At 24.7% G+C, this 19,840-nt stretch overlaps 1 protein-coding gene across 1 annotated transcript; it reads left to right on the forward strand.

Annotated features, from left to right (window-relative positions):
* Positions 1 to 2,340: 2,340 nt before the first annotated feature.
* Positions 2,341 to 18,781, forward strand: LOC145843416 (E2F-associated phosphoprotein-like). Its single transcript, XM_082950898.1, has 6 exons — positions 2,341 to 2,438; positions 13,164 to 13,252; positions 14,425 to 14,517; positions 14,821 to 14,929; positions 15,307 to 15,429; positions 18,295 to 18,781. The coding sequence occupies exons 1-6, from the start codon at positions 2,359 to 2,361 to the stop codon at positions 18,605 to 18,607; spliced, it is 807 nt and encodes a 268-aa protein (XP_082807024.1). The 5' UTR covers positions 2,341 to 2,358; the 3' UTR covers positions 18,608 to 18,781.
* The last annotated feature ends 1,059 nt before the right edge of the window (positions 18,782 to 19,840 follow it).

Raw genomic sequence — 19,840 nt, forward strand, 5'->3', positions numbered from 1 at the left:
ATAAAAGATAAAATTTGCTAAGCATCAAAACATTTTTTTATTAACTATTATTTCTCAAGATTTTACTAAAAGTTGATAATAACACTATGTTGATAATAAGATTTAAAGTTATAAACAGCAAAAATAACTAAGTAATTAAGTTCTTTACTAGAAAAAAAAATCTCGATAGTTTTTTCATGATTTGACGAAGTAACTAATAAATTAGTATTTTATTTGAGTTAAGAGCGTACTCAAATAGCAATATTTATTTAGTCTAGGACCTAAAAGGTTATACAAGTCAAAAAGTTAATAAAATATAATTTAATAAAGTTTTTTAACTCTGCGACTAATTACAACAAAAAGAAATGAATTTTCATTCAAACATAACTAATAATTTTTATTAAAATAAAGTATACGTAATTTTAAAGACCTCCACTAATAAATAAATACATTATTTCATAATAACCTTCACTAATTATATTAAAAATAAACTAAACTCGCTGTAATATAATTGACCTAGACAAGACATTTAAATGTATCCAAGCGGTGTGCGACTCGATAACCGAAAAGTTTTTACGTGCACTAGGTCCAAGAACCAAATACTTTTAGCGTTTTTGTCGTTCAAAAAAGAGTAAAAGTTTACGAATTCAATTATTCAAAGCTAAAAGTTGATCCTAAAGTACTTTCATCTTCTAAAAAATATATGTAGAACTTAGCGGATTAAACGAAAAAGAAACTTCGTTGTTTTTTTTTTATTGATTATTTTTTAAATTGTTGTTGTTTATTTACTAAGAAATATTTTTGCAACTTTAGAAAAATAAGTAGTTTTTAGTAGATTTAAACATGGTTTTTATTAAAAAGTAAGATATTTAAATAAAGATACAAACAAGGGTCGCACAAGAACAAGTCAAAACAAACTCCTAATCTGTTTTATAATATAGTTTGTTGGACGACAAAAAAGTGCTCAAAATATTTGGTCATAGCCCATAGGACCTGGTTTATTAAAAAACCTTTCGGTCATCGAGGTTATAAATTAAAAAGCTCATAAGTGTAAATGAAATAAAAATAATTTATTAAACTTCGAAAATAAGAATTGTATTTATTAACTATTGGTTAAAACTTGAATATACGGGAAATCATTTTATATATTTAAAACGAAAGCTAAAGTACCTTAAATTATTAGTTATTAATAAATAATAAATTATGAACAAAAATTAAAAAAAAAGATTGTTTTTTTCATAATGATTATCTTTGATTGAAAAAAAAAGTGACAATTAGAAATCCACTGATTTTACCACCAACATTAACAAATAATATTAAAAAAGATTAAAAAACAAGTTAATAATTTGACTTAGGTCCAAAATATAAACAAAATGTTAAAATTTCACTATTTTGATGTTGTGGTCATAAGTCAAGTAGTCGAAGTAACATAATCAGTTATTGTTAATTATAAAAATTAAACCAGGAAATAAAACAAATACTTAAAATAAGTATTATACTCTAATATATATTGGAAATCTACTTAAAAATAACCGAACTTTAAATTGCTATTTATTAGAAACTAAGAAAAAATGTTTCTTTCAGATAAATTTATTTTCTAGAAGTAAAAGAAGTAGAATAAACTCAGTAGTTATTAGTAAAAATTCAACATATAGTTCAATGAATTAGTAAAGTTACTTTAAAATTTCCATATACATACAGGCAAACGAAAGTTATACTTTACATCTATCACTTTTTATGACACGATAAAGAATTTTTTTAACTTGAAAGTAGTAATTAATTAATATCAGCTCGTTCTAAGTAGCGCATCGCGCAAAAATAAAGAAATTTTTTTTTTGATAAATGGAATTTTTGTATCTTTTTTTGGCATTTAGTTGTTTAAGCATTTTTTAAGTATTGATTTTTATCATTAAAAATTTTTGAAAAAAATCACAAGCGAATCTACTTTAGTAACTTAAAAAATGAGATTAAACAACATTTTTTTTGAATATTATAAAAATTTCTTTTTATTTTTTTTTCATTTAATTTCAAAGGGTTTCAGAGAAACTAGTCTACACTTGTTGCTGCTAGAATTACATTTTAAATTTAGACAAGCTTATAATTGTTCTTCAGTATTTTTTTTGAGTTCTTGTAACTCTGCAAATGACCAGGCTTCTTTGCGTAAACCACTAAACTTAAGATTTGGAATTGAATTTTAAATTTTTATAAACAAGAGTTTATTCAGTGTAATTTTTTTTAAATCTCGCAACCCTTCTGTCGAGATTTTTTTAAATGTCATAAAATTTAGTCTACTTAGGGAAGGTCCCAGTATCAGTTTCTCAAACTTATAAAAAATATGTCTCTACAAATATTTTGCTAATTGCTAAATAACAAAAGAGAATGTTTTCTAGTTTTAATGAAATAGATGGTTATGGATTTTACAATGCAGCAGAAAGTGATGAAGATAATAATTTGGACAGGTAATTTTATAGTAAATTGAACTGACTTAAAAGGAAATATGCAGTTTATATATAATAGCTATGTAACAAAAAGAATAACCACAAATAAGAAAAAGGGGAACGGGTCAAATATACCAGGGTTATCAATAAACCTGGAATTCTGAAAAAATCTGGAACAGTGAAGAGACATTTATACACAAAAAAACTTTTGCAAAAGAGTAAAAAAATAAATTTAAAAAAATTAAAACAAAAAAATAAACTTCTAAAAAGACTAAAATGAAGAAAATTTACTTTTTTTCAACGGTTAGGGTTAACAGTAAAAGTAGAAAAAAAATTAGATAGACTAAGAATACTTGAACCTATGCAAAAGTGTCCCTTCATGCAAAAGTGTCTTTGTGCTAAGTTTACCCTTTGAACAAAAGTGTCTCTTTATGCAACTTTGACACCTACCCAAATATACAGGTTTAAAAAAAAACATGAGTGAGGTGTAAGTAGTTTGTGCCAGAGACTTTTTAGGATTTTATTAAACTCAAAACAGTTTATGGTCACTCAGAATAGTTATTAATCCATCAGTATATATTTTTGGCTCAAAGAGTGGCAACACTGATTCTGAACTAAAATTCATATTAACTTTGTGCACTTATTTATTTTTGACATTTAAAATACTCGTTTAAGATTCATATTTATAAATAACTAAACTAAAGAAAGTTATTATTTTATTGAAACAAAATCAAATCTATAAACAAGTTTAGTTTTAATAAAATTATAATTTTTCATTTTAGACAAAAACAAAATGTCTATTAACAAAAAACTTAAAATGTTTAATAAACTTGTAATTAATAAATTTTTTTCCTCTTTTATAAATATAAGTACTTTTTGACCGCGTTCATCAGTATTTATTTAATGATAGAAATTTCTATTTTAACATTAAATGGTAATAACTGAGAATTAGATCGTTTTAAAAAAATAATATAATTCTATTTGAATAAGGTTTTTTGATGAATAGTGTATAGTTTTTACTTATATATAAATTATTATTATTATAAATTAATTAAAATGGCTGAGAAAGTGAATTGCTCAACATTAAAGAAGATGATAGAAAAATTAACTGAAGTCCAAAAAAAATCAACTAATGCACTTCTTAATGAAATGCAGGAAATTAAGGGAAACTTGGCAAATCAGGCAGAGGTAATAGACTCCATGAAAAAGTCACTTATTTTTCTAAACAATCAGTTTGAAGATGTAAAAAAAGAGAATGAAAATATCAAGAAGGAGGTAAAATTTGTTAAGTTAAACAATGAGAGATTAAATGTTCAATTGAAAGAAATGAAGAAGGAGGTCAGTAATTCAAGCCTACAACTTGACTACATTGAAAGAAATTTAAAAAGTAGGAATGTCGAAATCAGTGGGGTGCCTTTTATGAAGAATGAAAATGTAGTTGATGTTGCAATGAAGGTCATGAAAAAAGTTGACCCTCTGTTGTGTGAGGAAGATATTGAGTTAGCAAGACAACTAGTTAAAAAAGATAATAAAAATGAAGTAATCAAAAGTTCTATTTTAGTTAGATTCAAAAATATTAATAAAAGAAATTACATATATAGTAATAAAAAGAATCTTGCTAAAGCTAAAATTAGTTCATTAGATGATGGTATTAAAAACGTGTACATAAATGAAAATCTTACTCCCAAAAATAAACAATTATTCTATTTGGCAAATTGTTACAGAAAAACTAACAACTGGAGGTTTCTTTGGACTACAAATGGAACAGTTTATCTAAGAAAAAAAGAGGGATCAGATACAGTTACGGTAAGAAATATTTCAGACTTAGTTAACCTAGCTTCTTAATTAAGAACTTAGTTATTTTGCTTAGAAACATTTTTGTAGTTTAATGTCTGTTAATAAAAGTGTATATATTTGTTCAGTGTGTAAAAAAAGTGTAAAAAATAACTGTATATATTGTGAAATATGTGGCCAATGGTCACATTTTAAATGTTGTAAAATTTCTAGTTCCCAATTTGTTTCTCTAAGTAAATCTAATGAACCTTTTTTTGTTTTAATTGTTTAGTACAGGAAATACCTTTTACTTTTTTAAGTAATAAAGAACTAAAAAACCTTAACTTAAGTAATATTTGTAGTTATAATTGCAAAATTTGTAATAATAACAGTTGTTTTTGCAAAAATATTTTTCCATTTAGTCAAGTTAATAACAATGAACTTTTTGTGATAAATAATAGCATTTCAAATGGAAAATTTAATATCCAGACTGGACCTATTGTTACAAAAACTCAGTATTCCTGTTCAGATGATTTTGAAAATATTATAGAAAAAGATTTTAAGGGCAGTTTAAGTTTTTTACACATAAATATAAGAAGTTTGAATAAAAATAGATCTAAGCTAGAGGAATTAATGTTCTCATATAAAATCATACCTGATATAATAGGAATCAGTGAAACTAAAATTAATAAAAATACCGACACAATTTTTTTGTCATTAACTGGTTACAATTTTCATTGTGTAAATTCTATGTCAAACTCAGGAGGCGTTGGTGTGTATGTCAAAAATTCAATAACATACTCAATCAGAAAAGACTTAAGTTTTATATGTGTTAGTTATGAATCTATATGGTTAGAAATATCAGTAGGAGTTAATAGTAAAAATAATAAAAATATTTTAGTAGGAATTATATACCGTCACCCTAATTCTTCAATTCCTGAATTCAGTAAAAATTTCTCAGGTTTCTTCTTAGAAAATATAAATAATTATAAAGATATTTGTATATTTGGAGATATTAATATTAACTATCTAAATGATAAAGCTACATCAGTGAAAAATTACTTAAATCATATAAATGGATTTGGTCTTACAAATATCATCAAAGTCCCAACTAGAATTAATAATTCTGGAGGTACATTGATAGATCATTTTTATTGCTCAACACCACAAAAAGTTATTCAGTGCCAAGTGCTTATGTCAGATATATCAGATCACTTTCCCCTTTTTATAAAACTTAAAAATTGCAACCTAATGAAAAATGATTTTAAAAATAAAAACCAATACTTTCAAGACTTCTCAAAAATCAATACCAAAAAACTTATAGCAGATGCTTCACTTATTTTTAGCATACATGAAACTAACAATTTAATTCAATCTGAAAGTTCTATTGACACAAAATTTAATAACCTAATAAGAAAAATTAAAGATTTAACTTACAAAAATGTTCCAAATAAAAAATTATCTAAAGCTAAACTAAAATTAAAATCAAAACCTTGGATAACTAAAGCAATATTGAAATCCATAAAACAAAAAAATAAATTATACAAAAGTATCTGCAAAGATAATTTTAATAATCCAATTAAAGTTCAAGAATACAAAAAATACAGAAACAAACTTACAAAAATTAAAACAATATCAAAAAAGGCATACTATGAAAACAAGCTTAAAATCTCTGAAAAAAATACATCCAAAATTTGGAGAATAATAAATAGTATAACCCATAGAAAAAAACAAGAAAACCAATTTCCACACCAGCTAGATATAAATGAAAATTCTTATACCAAACCAGTTGAAATAGTTGATAAATTAAATACTCATTTTGCAAATATTGGCTTACAGACCTGTACAAAAAAAAGGGATACTCTGAACTCAGCTAATAAAATAAAAAATGTTAGTAACAGTTTCTTTTGGTTAGATGTAACAGAAACTGAAGTATTTAATACTATCAAGAGTTTAGATCCAAACAAAGCTAGTGGTGAAGATTGTATATCTGTAAAGATCCTTAAAAAAGTAAACAATTTTATATCCCCATTACTAAGCAAATTAATTAACCAAGCATTTTATGAAGGTGTTTATCCAAGTAGCCTAAAACTTTCAAAAGTAATACCAATTTTTAAATCAGGATTAAAAACTTTACCAGGAAATTATAGACCCATTTCACTTCTATCTAATTTAAATAAAATAATCGAAAAAGTAATCTATGGTCACCTGTACAGTTTTTTTTCTAAAAATAATGTTTTAAACAATTCTCAGTTTGGCTTTCGACAGAATCATTCCACCACTTTAGCTTTGTCTGAATTTGTTGAAGGGGTTATGTCAAATTTTGATAAAGGAAACGCAGTTTGTGCAGTCTTTTTGGATTTAAGTAAAGCGTTTGACAGTGTAGATCGAAATATCTTACTAAGAAAGTTGGAAAGTTATGGTGTGAGAGGAAATATGTATCTGCTAATCAGCTCATATCTAGATGGAAGGAAACAATTTGTTAGCTTTGGAGGATATGAGTCAACCTGTGAAGAATGTGAAATTAGGGTTCCACAGGGGTCAGTATTTGGGCCGTTATTATTCTTAATACATATAAATGACCTACAAAACAACACTGGTCTTAACATCCTCAACTTCGCAGATGACACAATGTTGTACAAAACATATACAAAAGACACATATCTAAATGACAGTAAAATTTTTAACATAGAACTTAAAAAGGTATCAGATTGGCTAATGGAAAATAAACTTAAATTAAATCTTAATAAAACCAGAAGCATGATTTTATATCAATCAAAAAATATTTTTTGGAAAAAAAAAGATCCTAATGTAAAAATAGGTAAAACAGTTATATCGAACACAAATAGCTATAAATATTTGGGAATAATTATAGACAGAAATTTAAAATGGTCAGAACACATAGAAACTATAAAAACAAAATTACAAAAAACATTGGGTATATTATATAAAACCAGACACTTCTTAAATGAAAAAGCATTATATTTGATCTTTAATTCTTTGCTTATGAGCAATGTTAGATATGGCTTGTTGTGCTGGGGAAGAGCAAATAAAAAATGTATAAATGATATTAATGCTCTCATAAACAGAGCACTTAGATGCATACATTATAAGAAATATGATGACAGTGTAAGAGAATTAAAACCTCAGAAAAAAATATTAAATGTTGAGAATCTGTATTTATATGAATTAGGTCTTTTTATGTTTAAGTTTAACAACAATTTGTTACCAGATAACTTTAAAAATTACTATAAAAGTGTAAAAAATGTACATAATTATCATACCAGGTCTTCAGAAACAAATTTTTTCCTACCTAGATTCAACAGCAAAATAGGTCATAATCACTATCCTTCCAAGGTAGTAAGTTGTGGACTAAGTTGCCATTAAGTTTAAAAAGTATAAGTTATTTTGGAAAGTTCCAGCATGAACTTAAAAGTTATCTTTTAAATAGTAATTCTCAAGGTCATTAGTGATCATTCCTACTCCCTATTTACTTTGTTTAAGGAGTTAATAGTACTTGTCATTTAATATCCAAATTTTTATTAATTTTTTTATATTTTAGTTTTTTTTTGTCCGAAAGTTGATTTGTTTGGTCACAGTAACATTGGTTTAGACTGGATTTTATCATTTTCCATCTAATTATTTCTAAGATTGTAGTTAAAGTTAACTATTTAGTAATTCATTTAATATCCAATTTTTTGTTTATTTTTTAATTTTTTGTTGGAAAGTAGATTTGTTTGGTTACATTAACATTGGTTTAGTTGAGATTTTAGCATTTTCTGTCCAGTTATTTTTAAGACTATTCCTTAAGATACTTTTTTTTAATATATACTTTATTATTTTATATTTTTTATTGCATGAAAATGTAAAAAGAATAGTTATAGATGTTTATATTTTAGCAGAAAATAAAGTATTTAAAAAGCAAGCTGAGATAACTGTTTCAAGCAAATTTATATTAAAGCAAAATCTCTTTTTGAGCAAAGCAAAATTATTCTTTTTTATGTTTACAAATGTTGTTTTCTTTCTATTATTTCAGTTAAGACTTAGACAAGTTTTTCAAAAAGAAAAGAGTTTTTTTTTTTTGATTGATTTAGTGGAAAGAAATTTGTTGTTGTTAATATCATTGCTGTTAAAATTATTATTGTTTTTTTTTTTTTTTTTTTTAACGTATCTTCATGTTTTTATTTATAAAAGTTAAGTTCAGTTATTGTAAAAATCACTTCTTTAATATTTTATAAAAAAAAATTTTTACAATAGTTTATGTAGCTATTCAAATGTGAAATATTTTTATTTTCAACTTAAATTATCAAAAGAAAAAAAAAACCTTTTTAGCACAAAATACTTAATTAAAATGATATATTTATTCTATACTTTTTATCTAGTTTAAGCAATTTTTTTTTATGGATACAGCTTTATTTTACTTTGTTTGAATATTGCAGTCTTACGTTATTTTTTTTTTTCTTTAATGTTATAGTTATATTTTACTGTTACTTACTTTTTGATAGGTTAAAATAAGTTGGTAGTAGAGTCGAAATTCTTAAACACACATAAAAAAAGGAAATAACTTAATATATATATATATTTTTTCTTTTTAAATTATATAACAGGGTAATTTATTTGCAAAGTTCTGGATTAATTTTAAAATTGAAATTTCAGGTAAAAACTTAACCTTTTAACGTAAAGTTAGATATATATTTATGTGTATATAGTGTTAGATATATGAGTGTGTAAAAATTCTTTAATTTTTTGGAAAATTCTTTTTTTTCTATTTATTTTTCTTAAGAAAAATATTTAATGTTGTAAAGTTCAATAGAGTCTCTTTTTATAGAGCTTTTCGTTTTAGAGTTTAAATTTTTAATTTTTTTCATTTTTAGCTCATTATAATATTGATTAAGATTGGGTATGCAACTCGATGACCGAGAGGTCTTTTTGCTATCCAGGTCATTGAACCAAAACATTTTTGAGCAAAAATTTTTGTTTTTTTTTTTCGCTTTTTGTTCAATAAACTTATATATAATAATGTAAAATAACATAACTATAATAATTAGCTAAATAATGCAAACATTTAATCAGTGATATACAAATGTAACACAGTTATACAAATTTATTAAATAGAGTATAAAATAAATTTAATTTTCAAAGGCTCTAATTCTCAGGTATTACCATTTAATGTTATTACAAAAATTTTAACCACAAATTAAACACTGATAAGCGTGATCAAAAAATACTATATTTATTGTTTATGTTAGTCAAAATATTAATGATTTGTTGTTGTGTAACGTTATAATGTGTAAACAATTGTTTCAACATTGAAGGAAAATTTATAGTTTAGTTTTAAAGATTTTAAACCAAAATTCTCTACAACAAAATACAGGGTTGCCACACACTCAGGGAACTCAGGGAATCTCAGGGAATTTTCAAACTGTAGAAAATCTCAGGGAAACTCAGGGAAACTCAGGGAATTTTGGTATTTTTCTTTTAACTCAGGGAAACTCAGGGAAGTTTTGATTTTTTCTCTAAATTTCAGGGAAGTTTTTGAAAATCTCAGGGAAATTTTTTTCTAGATCTAGAATGAGGTTTAGTTAATCCAGTTTCAATATTTTGTTTAAAAGTAGTAATTTTTATTATTTAAGTGGTTATTTAGAATTTTTTTAGCCTTGCGGCTAGTTCTTCAATATTCTTAGTATTATCATTGTAGTTTTTTTAAGTTTTAAATTTATATTTACTTAAGTAAAATCAAACAGTTTAGAGAAATGAAAGTTGTTGTTAACTATTCATTGAAAAGTTCTAATAAACTTTTTATTTTTAGTTACTTTTGTCAATTAAAATGTCAAACAAATTAAACTTTATTCTTTTATGTAGAAAGTTAACTAACAAGTTTACACAAAGTTGTGCAAAAATTTAGTTTTTAATTTTTAATTGGTTTAAACCTTTTAAGATTGAGTTTTTGAAAACAGTTTTTTTTTTAAATTTAATGCAGAAGCATACACATACAACTTTCCTTTTATTATTAAAGAAGAAAAATGAGAATGAGGTATTAATAATTTGTGTTAGAAGAGAAATTTTTTTTTTTAAGATTTGAAAAATACTCAGGGAAACTCAGGGAAATTTAAGGTTACTCAGGGAAATTTTTGGTCACTCAGGGAAGATTTTTTGGCTCAAAGAGTGGCAACCCTGAAAATATTTTAATATTTTATTCTTTGTTAATGTGGATATTTATTATTGTTTGTTACCCTATACTTGTATTTTGTGAAAAAAAGTGTTTAATAAAAAGTATTTATACAGATTGATTAAGCATGTTCTTAATTTTAAGTATGTTTTATTTGTTGGATTTTTAAAATCAATAGTTTAACCATTTTAATGTTTTACAATATTAGTTGCTAAAATTTATTAAGAATAAACAAATAAAATTTACCATAAAAAAGCTGTGTATTTTTTTAGTCTAACTGAAAATTGATTATGATATTATTAGGATTGCCAAAACCTTGGAATCCTTCAAAAATTTGGAATTTAACAATTTAAATAAAAATAACTGGAAAAACCTGTAATTTGAGAAATTTAAAAAAACCTTGAAAACTTGAATTTTTAAACAGTTTTTGCTTGTAAACAGTTTTGATCAGACCTCAAAAGTTTTTCAAGTAAAATAATTATTTTTGTGTTATCTAAATTTTTATTTATTATAAAGCACATTTTAAGTACCATTACAGTATCTTTTTAATATTTGTATGCTATTTAGGATAGTTTTTTTTCTTAATATAAATTTTATGCTGAAATTGCGCTTTCAAAAACCTAGAAGAAATTCAGATAACCTGGCAAAATATAATCAAAAAACTTTTAGCAATTGTGTATTATTAAATATAAGTTTATTTTAAATAATTATTTAATTAGCTTTTTTCTGGTGCAAAACTTATTTAAAAAATATAACAGAATATATTTCATTTTCCTTAAGTTTATTTTAGTTTTTCCGTAGTAAGGCTCACCAGAAATTTTTTCTTACTAAATTTGAATGAATACAAATTGAAATAAAATCATACTGAAGTTTAAAGTTTTAAAATATAAAATGACGTAATAATCAAATGTTAAAAATTAACTAAGTGCTTATGTTATATACATTTGGTATACTAATAAAACTTGTTAGAATTAAAACAATCTAAAATAAACAAGTTATAAAATTAAAATTAAAGCTATACTTTAAAATAAAACTTTAACAAAAAACTAATTACTTTGAAATTACTTAATATAAGAATTTAAAAAGTCTAGTTTGGAATACAAACTTTTTCTGCTTACATAAACTGGGCCTTAAAGATTGAATACATAAAGCTTCCAGAATATGCAGTTGAAAAGAGTTCTCAGCTCTCACTAAGACTAAAAAATTGCCCTTTTTATAATTTTTAGCATACTCAGCTATTGTCCAACAAATGTTGCCCAATTGCCGAGAAGTTTTTTTCATTGGTATCTCCGAACGGCCATCAAACCAAATTTTCAAGACTTTTGGAACATGCTGATCGATTCTTACATGAAACCTTTGAGATGTGATTCCCACGTAGTCACTACCACAGTGACAACTAAATTTTATAAATGATGTTACTTTTTTCATGGGTGTGGAGAAACATCTTTGTAAATTCCACTTAGAGGTCAGACAGTATACAAAACTGTTCTTAAATGAACAGAGCTGAAAACTTGGTTTATTTCCTCTGAAATTTTCTTAGAAAACCTCTCAGAAATATTTCCAAGGTAAGGAAGTTTTAAGTATACTGGATACTTCTGAGGGCCAATCATTTTTAAAGCTGATGAACTTCTAGCTCTTGTTATAACTTTTGAAACTAAGTTACCTGGATAACAAAGGGAAAGGAAAGTGTTTTGAAGTGTTGTCAACTCGCCTTCAAGAAAGCGAGGAGAACAAAGTCTGGTGAAACCCTTCACCATACCAGTTAAAACTCCTAACTTCTGCTTGACTGGACCAAAAGATGCCCACAGAACATATAATGCTTCTGAATTTAATTTATGATGGATTTTTTTTTAAAGTTCCCCCTAAACTGACCGTTGGACACAAACATCTTAAAAGTTTAATGAATTGTTGTGTTCTTCTTCTTTTGTAGAACTGAGATTTTTGTGAAGATTATTTAGGTCATTTAGAAACTTTAAACTTCAGTATGATTTTATTTCAGTTTGTATTCATTCCAATTTAGTAAGAAACAATTTCTGATGAGCCTTACTACAAAAGTACAAAAATAAATTTAAGGAAAATAAAATGTATTCTGTTATATTTTTTAAATCTTTATTTAGAGCTAATTAACTGTTTTTTATAAATAAGTTATAATTAAAGTTTCTAAATCCTATATAAATATATATATCAAATAATAGTTTAAACTTTTATAAGACCTTCATCGAAAATTAGTACAACCAAAACAAAGAGTTTTGAATGATGTTTAGTAATGGTATAAAAGACCTGTAATAAAGTACCAAACTTAAAATTAAAACTTCAAAAAAAAACTTTCTAGAAATGTTGTCAAGTTTTCTTATTAAAAACAAGTTTATAATAACTTTTTACTTTGATATGTAACTTTTTAATAATAATTTTTTAGTGTTAAATTAAAATTTCAAATTCATTTAGAATTGTTATTTTAATGATAAAAATAAACTAAAATAATAGAAGTTAGTTTTTTATCTAAAGTAAGTGATACATAAAGCAGCATTATAAAATTACTTACGTAAACACGTTTAGTATTCTCTTAAAACATGCTGTTTACTTATGAAAGATATCTATAATGCATTACAAAATCTAGCTTAGTAATTATTTTGATATCTTCGGCATTATAAAATACACAAAACAGTAATTACATAAAAAAAAAATATTTTTCTCTGTTTTGGATTTTTAGCATGTCTGAAGTTATTTTATATTCATTACAATAAAATTACTTTACTTATAACAAATTAATTAAGAAAAAATAAAACTTAAAAAAAACTTGATAGTTCAGAAGAAGATGAAAAAATGGATGATATAAAATTTAATTTTCAATCAAACACAACACTAACCAGAAAAAAACAGCAAAATGTTTCAGGTTTATGTTTGTTGGTCATACTCAATCTTTTTATTTTATTAGTTTGCAGTATTTTTTATTTCTAGGAAAAACGGGTGTATTTCTACACAAAGAGTTTTATATGTATTGTTGTCTTCATAAAAGAGAAACATTTCTGTTTACACTTAGTCTGTTATTATTTAGATTTTTTTTTTAAACAAAGTTCATTAAATACTTCAAAAATAAACTCACAATGAAAATATAGTGTTGTCAATTGGTTTTCTTCAGTGATCAAGTTTATAAACTTTACTTTTAAACTTTTAACTACCAGTTGAAGTTTCTTTACCGTTGTCTTACTTTTTAATATTTTTGTTATCACAATTTACTATTTATTTATTATGCATTTTAAGGGTAATATACAAGGTTGTATTTTTTTTATTAATTAGCAGTAACAATATCAATGACGTAGTTTTGTTAACTTATTATAGGAGTATTGTAATTTCAATTTTTTTTTTTTGTATTTATATGTTGTATATGAAATTATAAAATGAATCTTAAAACCATAAAACCAAAAGTAAGAAAAGATATTGAACAAAAACTATCAGTTTACTTTCCTAAAACTAAATTTCAATTGTTTTATTTTTATACTGCGGGTTTCGTAGATTTCTTAAAATGCTTCAGACTAGTTTAAAGTTATTTCTTTAACAGTATTTTATATTTATAATTTATGAATTGCTTGAAACTTTGTTTTGAACATTGTTTGTATGAAACAAAACTTCATTTGCTGACTAAAGATTAGCCTTATTTATGCTTTGCTAATAATTTAAATATAAAAAAAACTTTACTAACTTTAAAAGTTACATAGAATAATTTTTCAACTTGTTTTAGTTAAAAAAAGTTTAAAATGTACTAGTGGCAGAAAAAATAAACAAAAACAGCTTAGAAAATTATTTGTACTGAGTATTTTTTGAGTAAAGATATAGGTTTTTAAAATCTAAATCTCAATTATAAGCATAAAAGTAGATAACGTTTAAAAATACTGTTGTTAATTTTTTCATACCTTACTTAAACTAACCAAAACACAACAAAAATTGTTGTGTTTTAATTAAAAGTTAATTTAGTTTTGAGAATTTCAATAGTTTTAAACTGGTAAAATTTTTTTTTTCTATTTTGTCTATAAAATAAGATTTTTATTTTAAAATAATATTTTTCAGGTGAGCCAGCTTCATCTAGTGAAGATGAGTTTGAAGAGCTTATGAATGACCAACTAGACTCATCTGTGTGTGAAGCTGAGCAAACGTGGTACAGTTAGTTGATTAGTTGGTTTGTAAACATAATTAAAGTTTAATTTTGTGAATTTGCTTTTATAAAAACATGAAAGTGTAAAAAATATTACAGGTTTTAAACAGACATTATATAAAAACACAATTTTTAGATGTAATACACAGATCTGTGTTTTAAGATGTTTTGATCAAAAATAATTTTGTTTGAAGTTAAGTTTTTGACTTAAACAAAAATATTTTCGTACTCTGTATCACGTTCCACCTTGTATACAAGTTTAATTCGGTAGATCACGTGTCTAGTTTTTAATGGTTGTGCATTGTTTGTAGGCAACCCGAGAAAAGTCAAAGAAGCCGAGGAGGAGCGCAACGAGGAGCTGATGTACGATCCGCAAGCCGACGATGAAGACCAGAAGTGGGTGGACGACAACCGGATGAAGTGAGAAGATTGTTTCTCTGTTTAAAGATTTTGAAAAAAAAAAAATTTTTTTGTAGCAATGCTATGTGTATTTTTATTAAAGCGTTTGATACTAGTTCAAACTACATTTAGACATAATATTTTAAAGAAAATGCTAATAATTGCAAAACACTTTTCGTTATCAATATAAAATATTAAGTAAAGTTTAATTGTTTATACTTTGTAAGAAATTAAATGATAACTTTTCTATTTGCGTAGTATAAGAGCGAATTTTAATAAGCTCACAGTAATTATTTTAATACATAAATACTTTATTATAAAAACTTTTTATTTAATCAACATATTTTTGCGAGTTCAAATAGCTTTGACATTTGATCGAGATTAACTGTTTGTTGCAGAATGAAAAATCTATTTGGAGATTCAGGAATCTCTGATAGAAAAGCGAGCAAAAAGGAAATTGGTAGCGATGCAGTGCTTAATTGCCCATCTTGTTTCGTTACACTGTGCCGTAACTGCCAAAGGTATGTGATAAAAAACAGTTAGGAATACAAAAAAAAATAAAAAGAATTTTTTATTAATTTTTTTTTTTTTTTTGTAAGCTATAGTTTTATATATATATTTTGGGAACGGGTCTAAATTGCGCGAAGACAAAAGTGCGCGAGGTTACTAAACTGCACGCGGGGACTAAATTGCACGAGAACAAAATTGCACGAGTGTACAAAATTGCACGAAGATACTTTTGCACGAAGACTAATTTGCACGCGGGCACAAAATTGCACGAGGGGACAAAATTGCACGAAGACTATTTTGCACGGAAGGTCGAATTTGCACGAGTTACAATTTTGCACGGAAGGTCAATTTTGCACGACAGACAGTTTTGCACGGAGGGTCAATTTTGCACAAAAAATATCAACTTAAAATAACTAAATAAAAAATATAATAAAACCTTTATGTTTTATAAAAAAAAATAATAAGCATGTGCTAGTGTAGTTCATTCTAATTTAACCAGGTTTAAATTAATTTTATTTAATTTTTTTTTTAATATGTAAAACCTTTTTTTTATTTAAACTAAATTAATGTGTTTAAAAACTATTATAAAACTATTATGAATTAAAATTTTATTTTAATAAAAACAAAACTAGAATTTTATCATACTTAAAATAATCCTAATTTAAAAATAGACATGTATTGATGTAAACATAAATTATATTATAATTATACTAAATTTAAATATGAAATAAAACAAGATTTAAAAAAAAATAATAAATAAAATTTTACATGGGTAGGTGTTAAAATTGCGCGAGTGTACAAAATTGCACGAGGGGACAAAATTGCACGAAGATACTTTTGTACAGAAAAAACAAGCATGCGAAATAGTGAAACAATTAAATAAATTTAGAAAAGAGAAAATCCGTCTTTTGAAATTTTTATTATGCATTGTACAAAAAGTTCTGTTACGGCTTTGTAATTCCATAAATTATACTTAAAATTGTACTTTTTTGTTTTATATAAAAGTTTTAAACCTAATTTATATATCATTATTTTATAATTTTCTAAACATAATCTTAGTTGCATAAGTATTTGCACGCGTTTTAGTCTAATTAGCTCTTAAGTTTCTCCTGCTCTGTATTTTCTCTTTATCTAACCAAGACTTGCGAAAAAGCACTGTCAGAAGCAATTTTATTTTTACATTTTTAGAAGAAAAAGGAAATATAAGCTTTAGACTTAAATGAAACAAACAAAATAATAAAACAGCTACAATTAGTTAATTTCTATTTTTAACAAAAAAAAAGGTTTAAACAAAACTCTTTTTTTGGTAATTGTATTTTAATAACGGTTAGAATCTAATTTTATAATCTAGTTTTTATTTTTATTTATATAAATTTTTTTGATAGATTTTTGCTTATTATTTAAATTGTTCATTTTGACTTTTATATTTATTATTATTTCATTTAAATTTATTTAGTTATTTATTTCATTTAATTTGACTTTTTATATTAATCTTATTAACTTTTGTTTTGGACTTTTATTTAATGTATTTATTATTTAATTTTTAATTTTTGTAAATCTTAAATATTTTTTGATATTTTAAAACTTATTTATTATTAAGTTAGTTGATTTTTTATATTCTAACTTTTTTTATTATTTAAAAGAATCTAATTAACATTTAATTTTTTTTTTACTGGAAAATATTTTTTTTACTTAAAAGTACTATATATATTTTTTTATTCACTTAAATTTTTACTTATTTTATTTTTTATCTTTTACTTAATATTTTTTCTTAATTTTTCGTTATTTAGTTATTAAATTTTATTATTCAGATTTTTTTATTTTTTTGAATAATATGTAATTTTGTTTCGTATTTTTTATTATTAAGTTATAAAATTTTTAACTCTTTTTTTTTTTTTTTTTTAATTTTTCGTTATTTAGTTATTAAATTTAATAATTCAGATTTTTTTATTTTTTTGAACAATATATAATTTTGTTTTGTATTTTTCATTATTAAGTTATAACTTTTTTAATTCTGATTTTTATTTTTCGTTATTTAGTTATTAAATATTATAATTCAGATTTTTTTTTTAATATTATATAGTTTTGTTTTGTATTTTAATTATTAAGTTATAAATTTTTTAATTCTTATTTTTTTATTTTTTAAACATTATTAAAAATTTTCGTGCAAAATAGTCTTTTCGTGCAATTTTGTCCCCTCGTGCAAAAATGTCTACGCGCAATTTTGACCCGTCCCTGGGAAGGAAACAAAACCCGTGCAAAATTGACCCTCCGTGCTAAGTTGTCACTCGTGCAAAAATGACCCTTCGTGCAAAAGTGTCTGCGTGCAAAATTGTCTGCTCGTGCAAAAATATACCCTCGTGCAAAAGTGTCTTCGTGCAAAAGTGAGCCTTCGTGCAATTTTGTCTGCGTGCAATTTTATCTTCGTGCAATTTTGTGCTCTCGTGCAAATTAGTCTTCGTGCAAAAGTATCTTCGTGCAGTTTTGTGTTTTCGTGCAATTTTGTCCCCTCGTGCAATTTTGTACGCTCGCGCAATTTAGAGACCTACCCATATATTTTATTATAAGTTAAAACAACAAAATTGTCCAATTTTTGTTCAATTAGATAAATGCAAAAGTTTTGTTTTAAAGAATTCCGTTTAATTTTAATTTTTAAGCGCTGTTAAATTCTAATTAAACTTTGAAATCTGTTTTGATTAAGAATTAAGACATTGATGAAGATCTCCAATTAAGTTTTATATTGTTTTAAAGCGGAAAGCTATACATTTTCTATATTTTATTTTAAGCTGTTAAAACTTTTAATAAACAAAAACCAAGTCATAGCGTTTTTTATAAACACAATCACCCTTGTTTTATAAGCTTCTATTTTTTTCCAGACACTCCAAGTACAAAAACCAATATCGAGCAATGTTCGTGACCAACTGCAGCGTCAATTACGACCAAACCGTGAAAATGAAGTCAAGCGACAAAAAGAAGAAGAAAATTTTCAAACGACACCGAAAGAGAGCCGAGCGAACTGCAATGGAATCAGCAAACAGCTCTGAAAAAACAAATAACAACAACTCCAATGAAGAAAATACCGAAGAAGAACATTATCACCCAGTCAATTGTTGCAAATGTAAAACTGAAGTGGGAGTGATTGACAAAGATGAAGTTTATCACTTCTTTAATGTTGTCGCCAGTCATTAACTAAATAGATGTGTTGTCAAGTTTTTGAAGCGTATGTTCATCCACATTATTAGTTCTTTTTTAGATAGAGTTTTCGATTCCTGTTATAGTTTTCTAAATTTATGACATCTGTTGCATAAAAATACTTTTCAAACTTTTTATTAAAATTTGACATAACTGGTTCTTAAAATAAAGTTAATTCAAAAAATATAATTTTTTTTAAATACACAATGATTATATTTTTATGATTTTAGAAGTAATACATCATTATGTTTAGTTTAACTTTAAGCTAGCAAAACTTCATATTTTTGTTAGTTCAAAGAATTATGTGTACAGAAACTATTAATTAAAGGTTAAAAAAGTTACTGTTTAACTTTTTATTTTAAAAATTCCACGTCCTAAAATTATAAGAATATCTCATGATTTTTATTTGAAATATTTTTTTTATATACTTTATTTGTTTTACTCATGTCAGACTACCTTTGGTTAAATATAGTATTGTTGAATGATAATTTAAATATTTAAAAAGCTTAGCCCAGTTGATTTCAAAAATATCTTGTTTTTTAGATGATTTACTAAACATAGCATCATATAAACATCTAAGATTATTTTTTTTTTTATAGATTACATTGGATAAAAATTTTTACTAAAAACTTACAAAATAAAAACTTTAATAGCACATTAAAGGGAACGGGTCACTTTTGTTCGAAGGATCATTTTTGCACGAGGGGACAACTTTGCACGGCGTCACTTTTCGAGCTGGGTTTATTTTGCACGAGTGGACAATTTTGCACCTGCGTCACTTAAGCTCGAGGAAACACTTTTGCACGGAGGGTCACTTTTGCACGAGAATTAAAAAAATTGTATAAGTAAAAAATAAATTGTAAAAAAAACAGAGAAAAACATAAAAGATTAATTAATAAAGAAAAAAAGTTACCGACCGAGGGTAAAGGTAAGTGGTAACAGTGATAGTAAAAATGAAATAATAAAAAATTAAAATTATAAAATAAAAATCTAGAAAAAAAAAACATTAACAAAACTTATAATGAACAAAAAAGAAAAAAAAAAGTTACCGACTGAGGGTAAGGGTTACGGGTAAAAGTGATAGCAAAAAAAAAATAATTGAACTTAATAAAAAAAAAACTAAAAATTTTATCATCCTGAGCAAAAGTGACTCTCCGTGCAAAAGTGAGACCCAGTATAAAGTTTGCATCTTTAAAAAAAAACCTACCATGTCAAGTGTGGATAGAAAAA

This window comes from Thalia democratica, chromosome 1 (genome assembly GCF_965202585.1).
Source record: "Thalia democratica chromosome 1, ktThaDemo2.hap1.1, whole genome shotgun sequence".
Taxonomy (NCBI): domain Eukaryota; kingdom Metazoa; phylum Chordata; class Thaliacea; order Salpida; family Salpidae; genus Thalia; species Thalia democratica.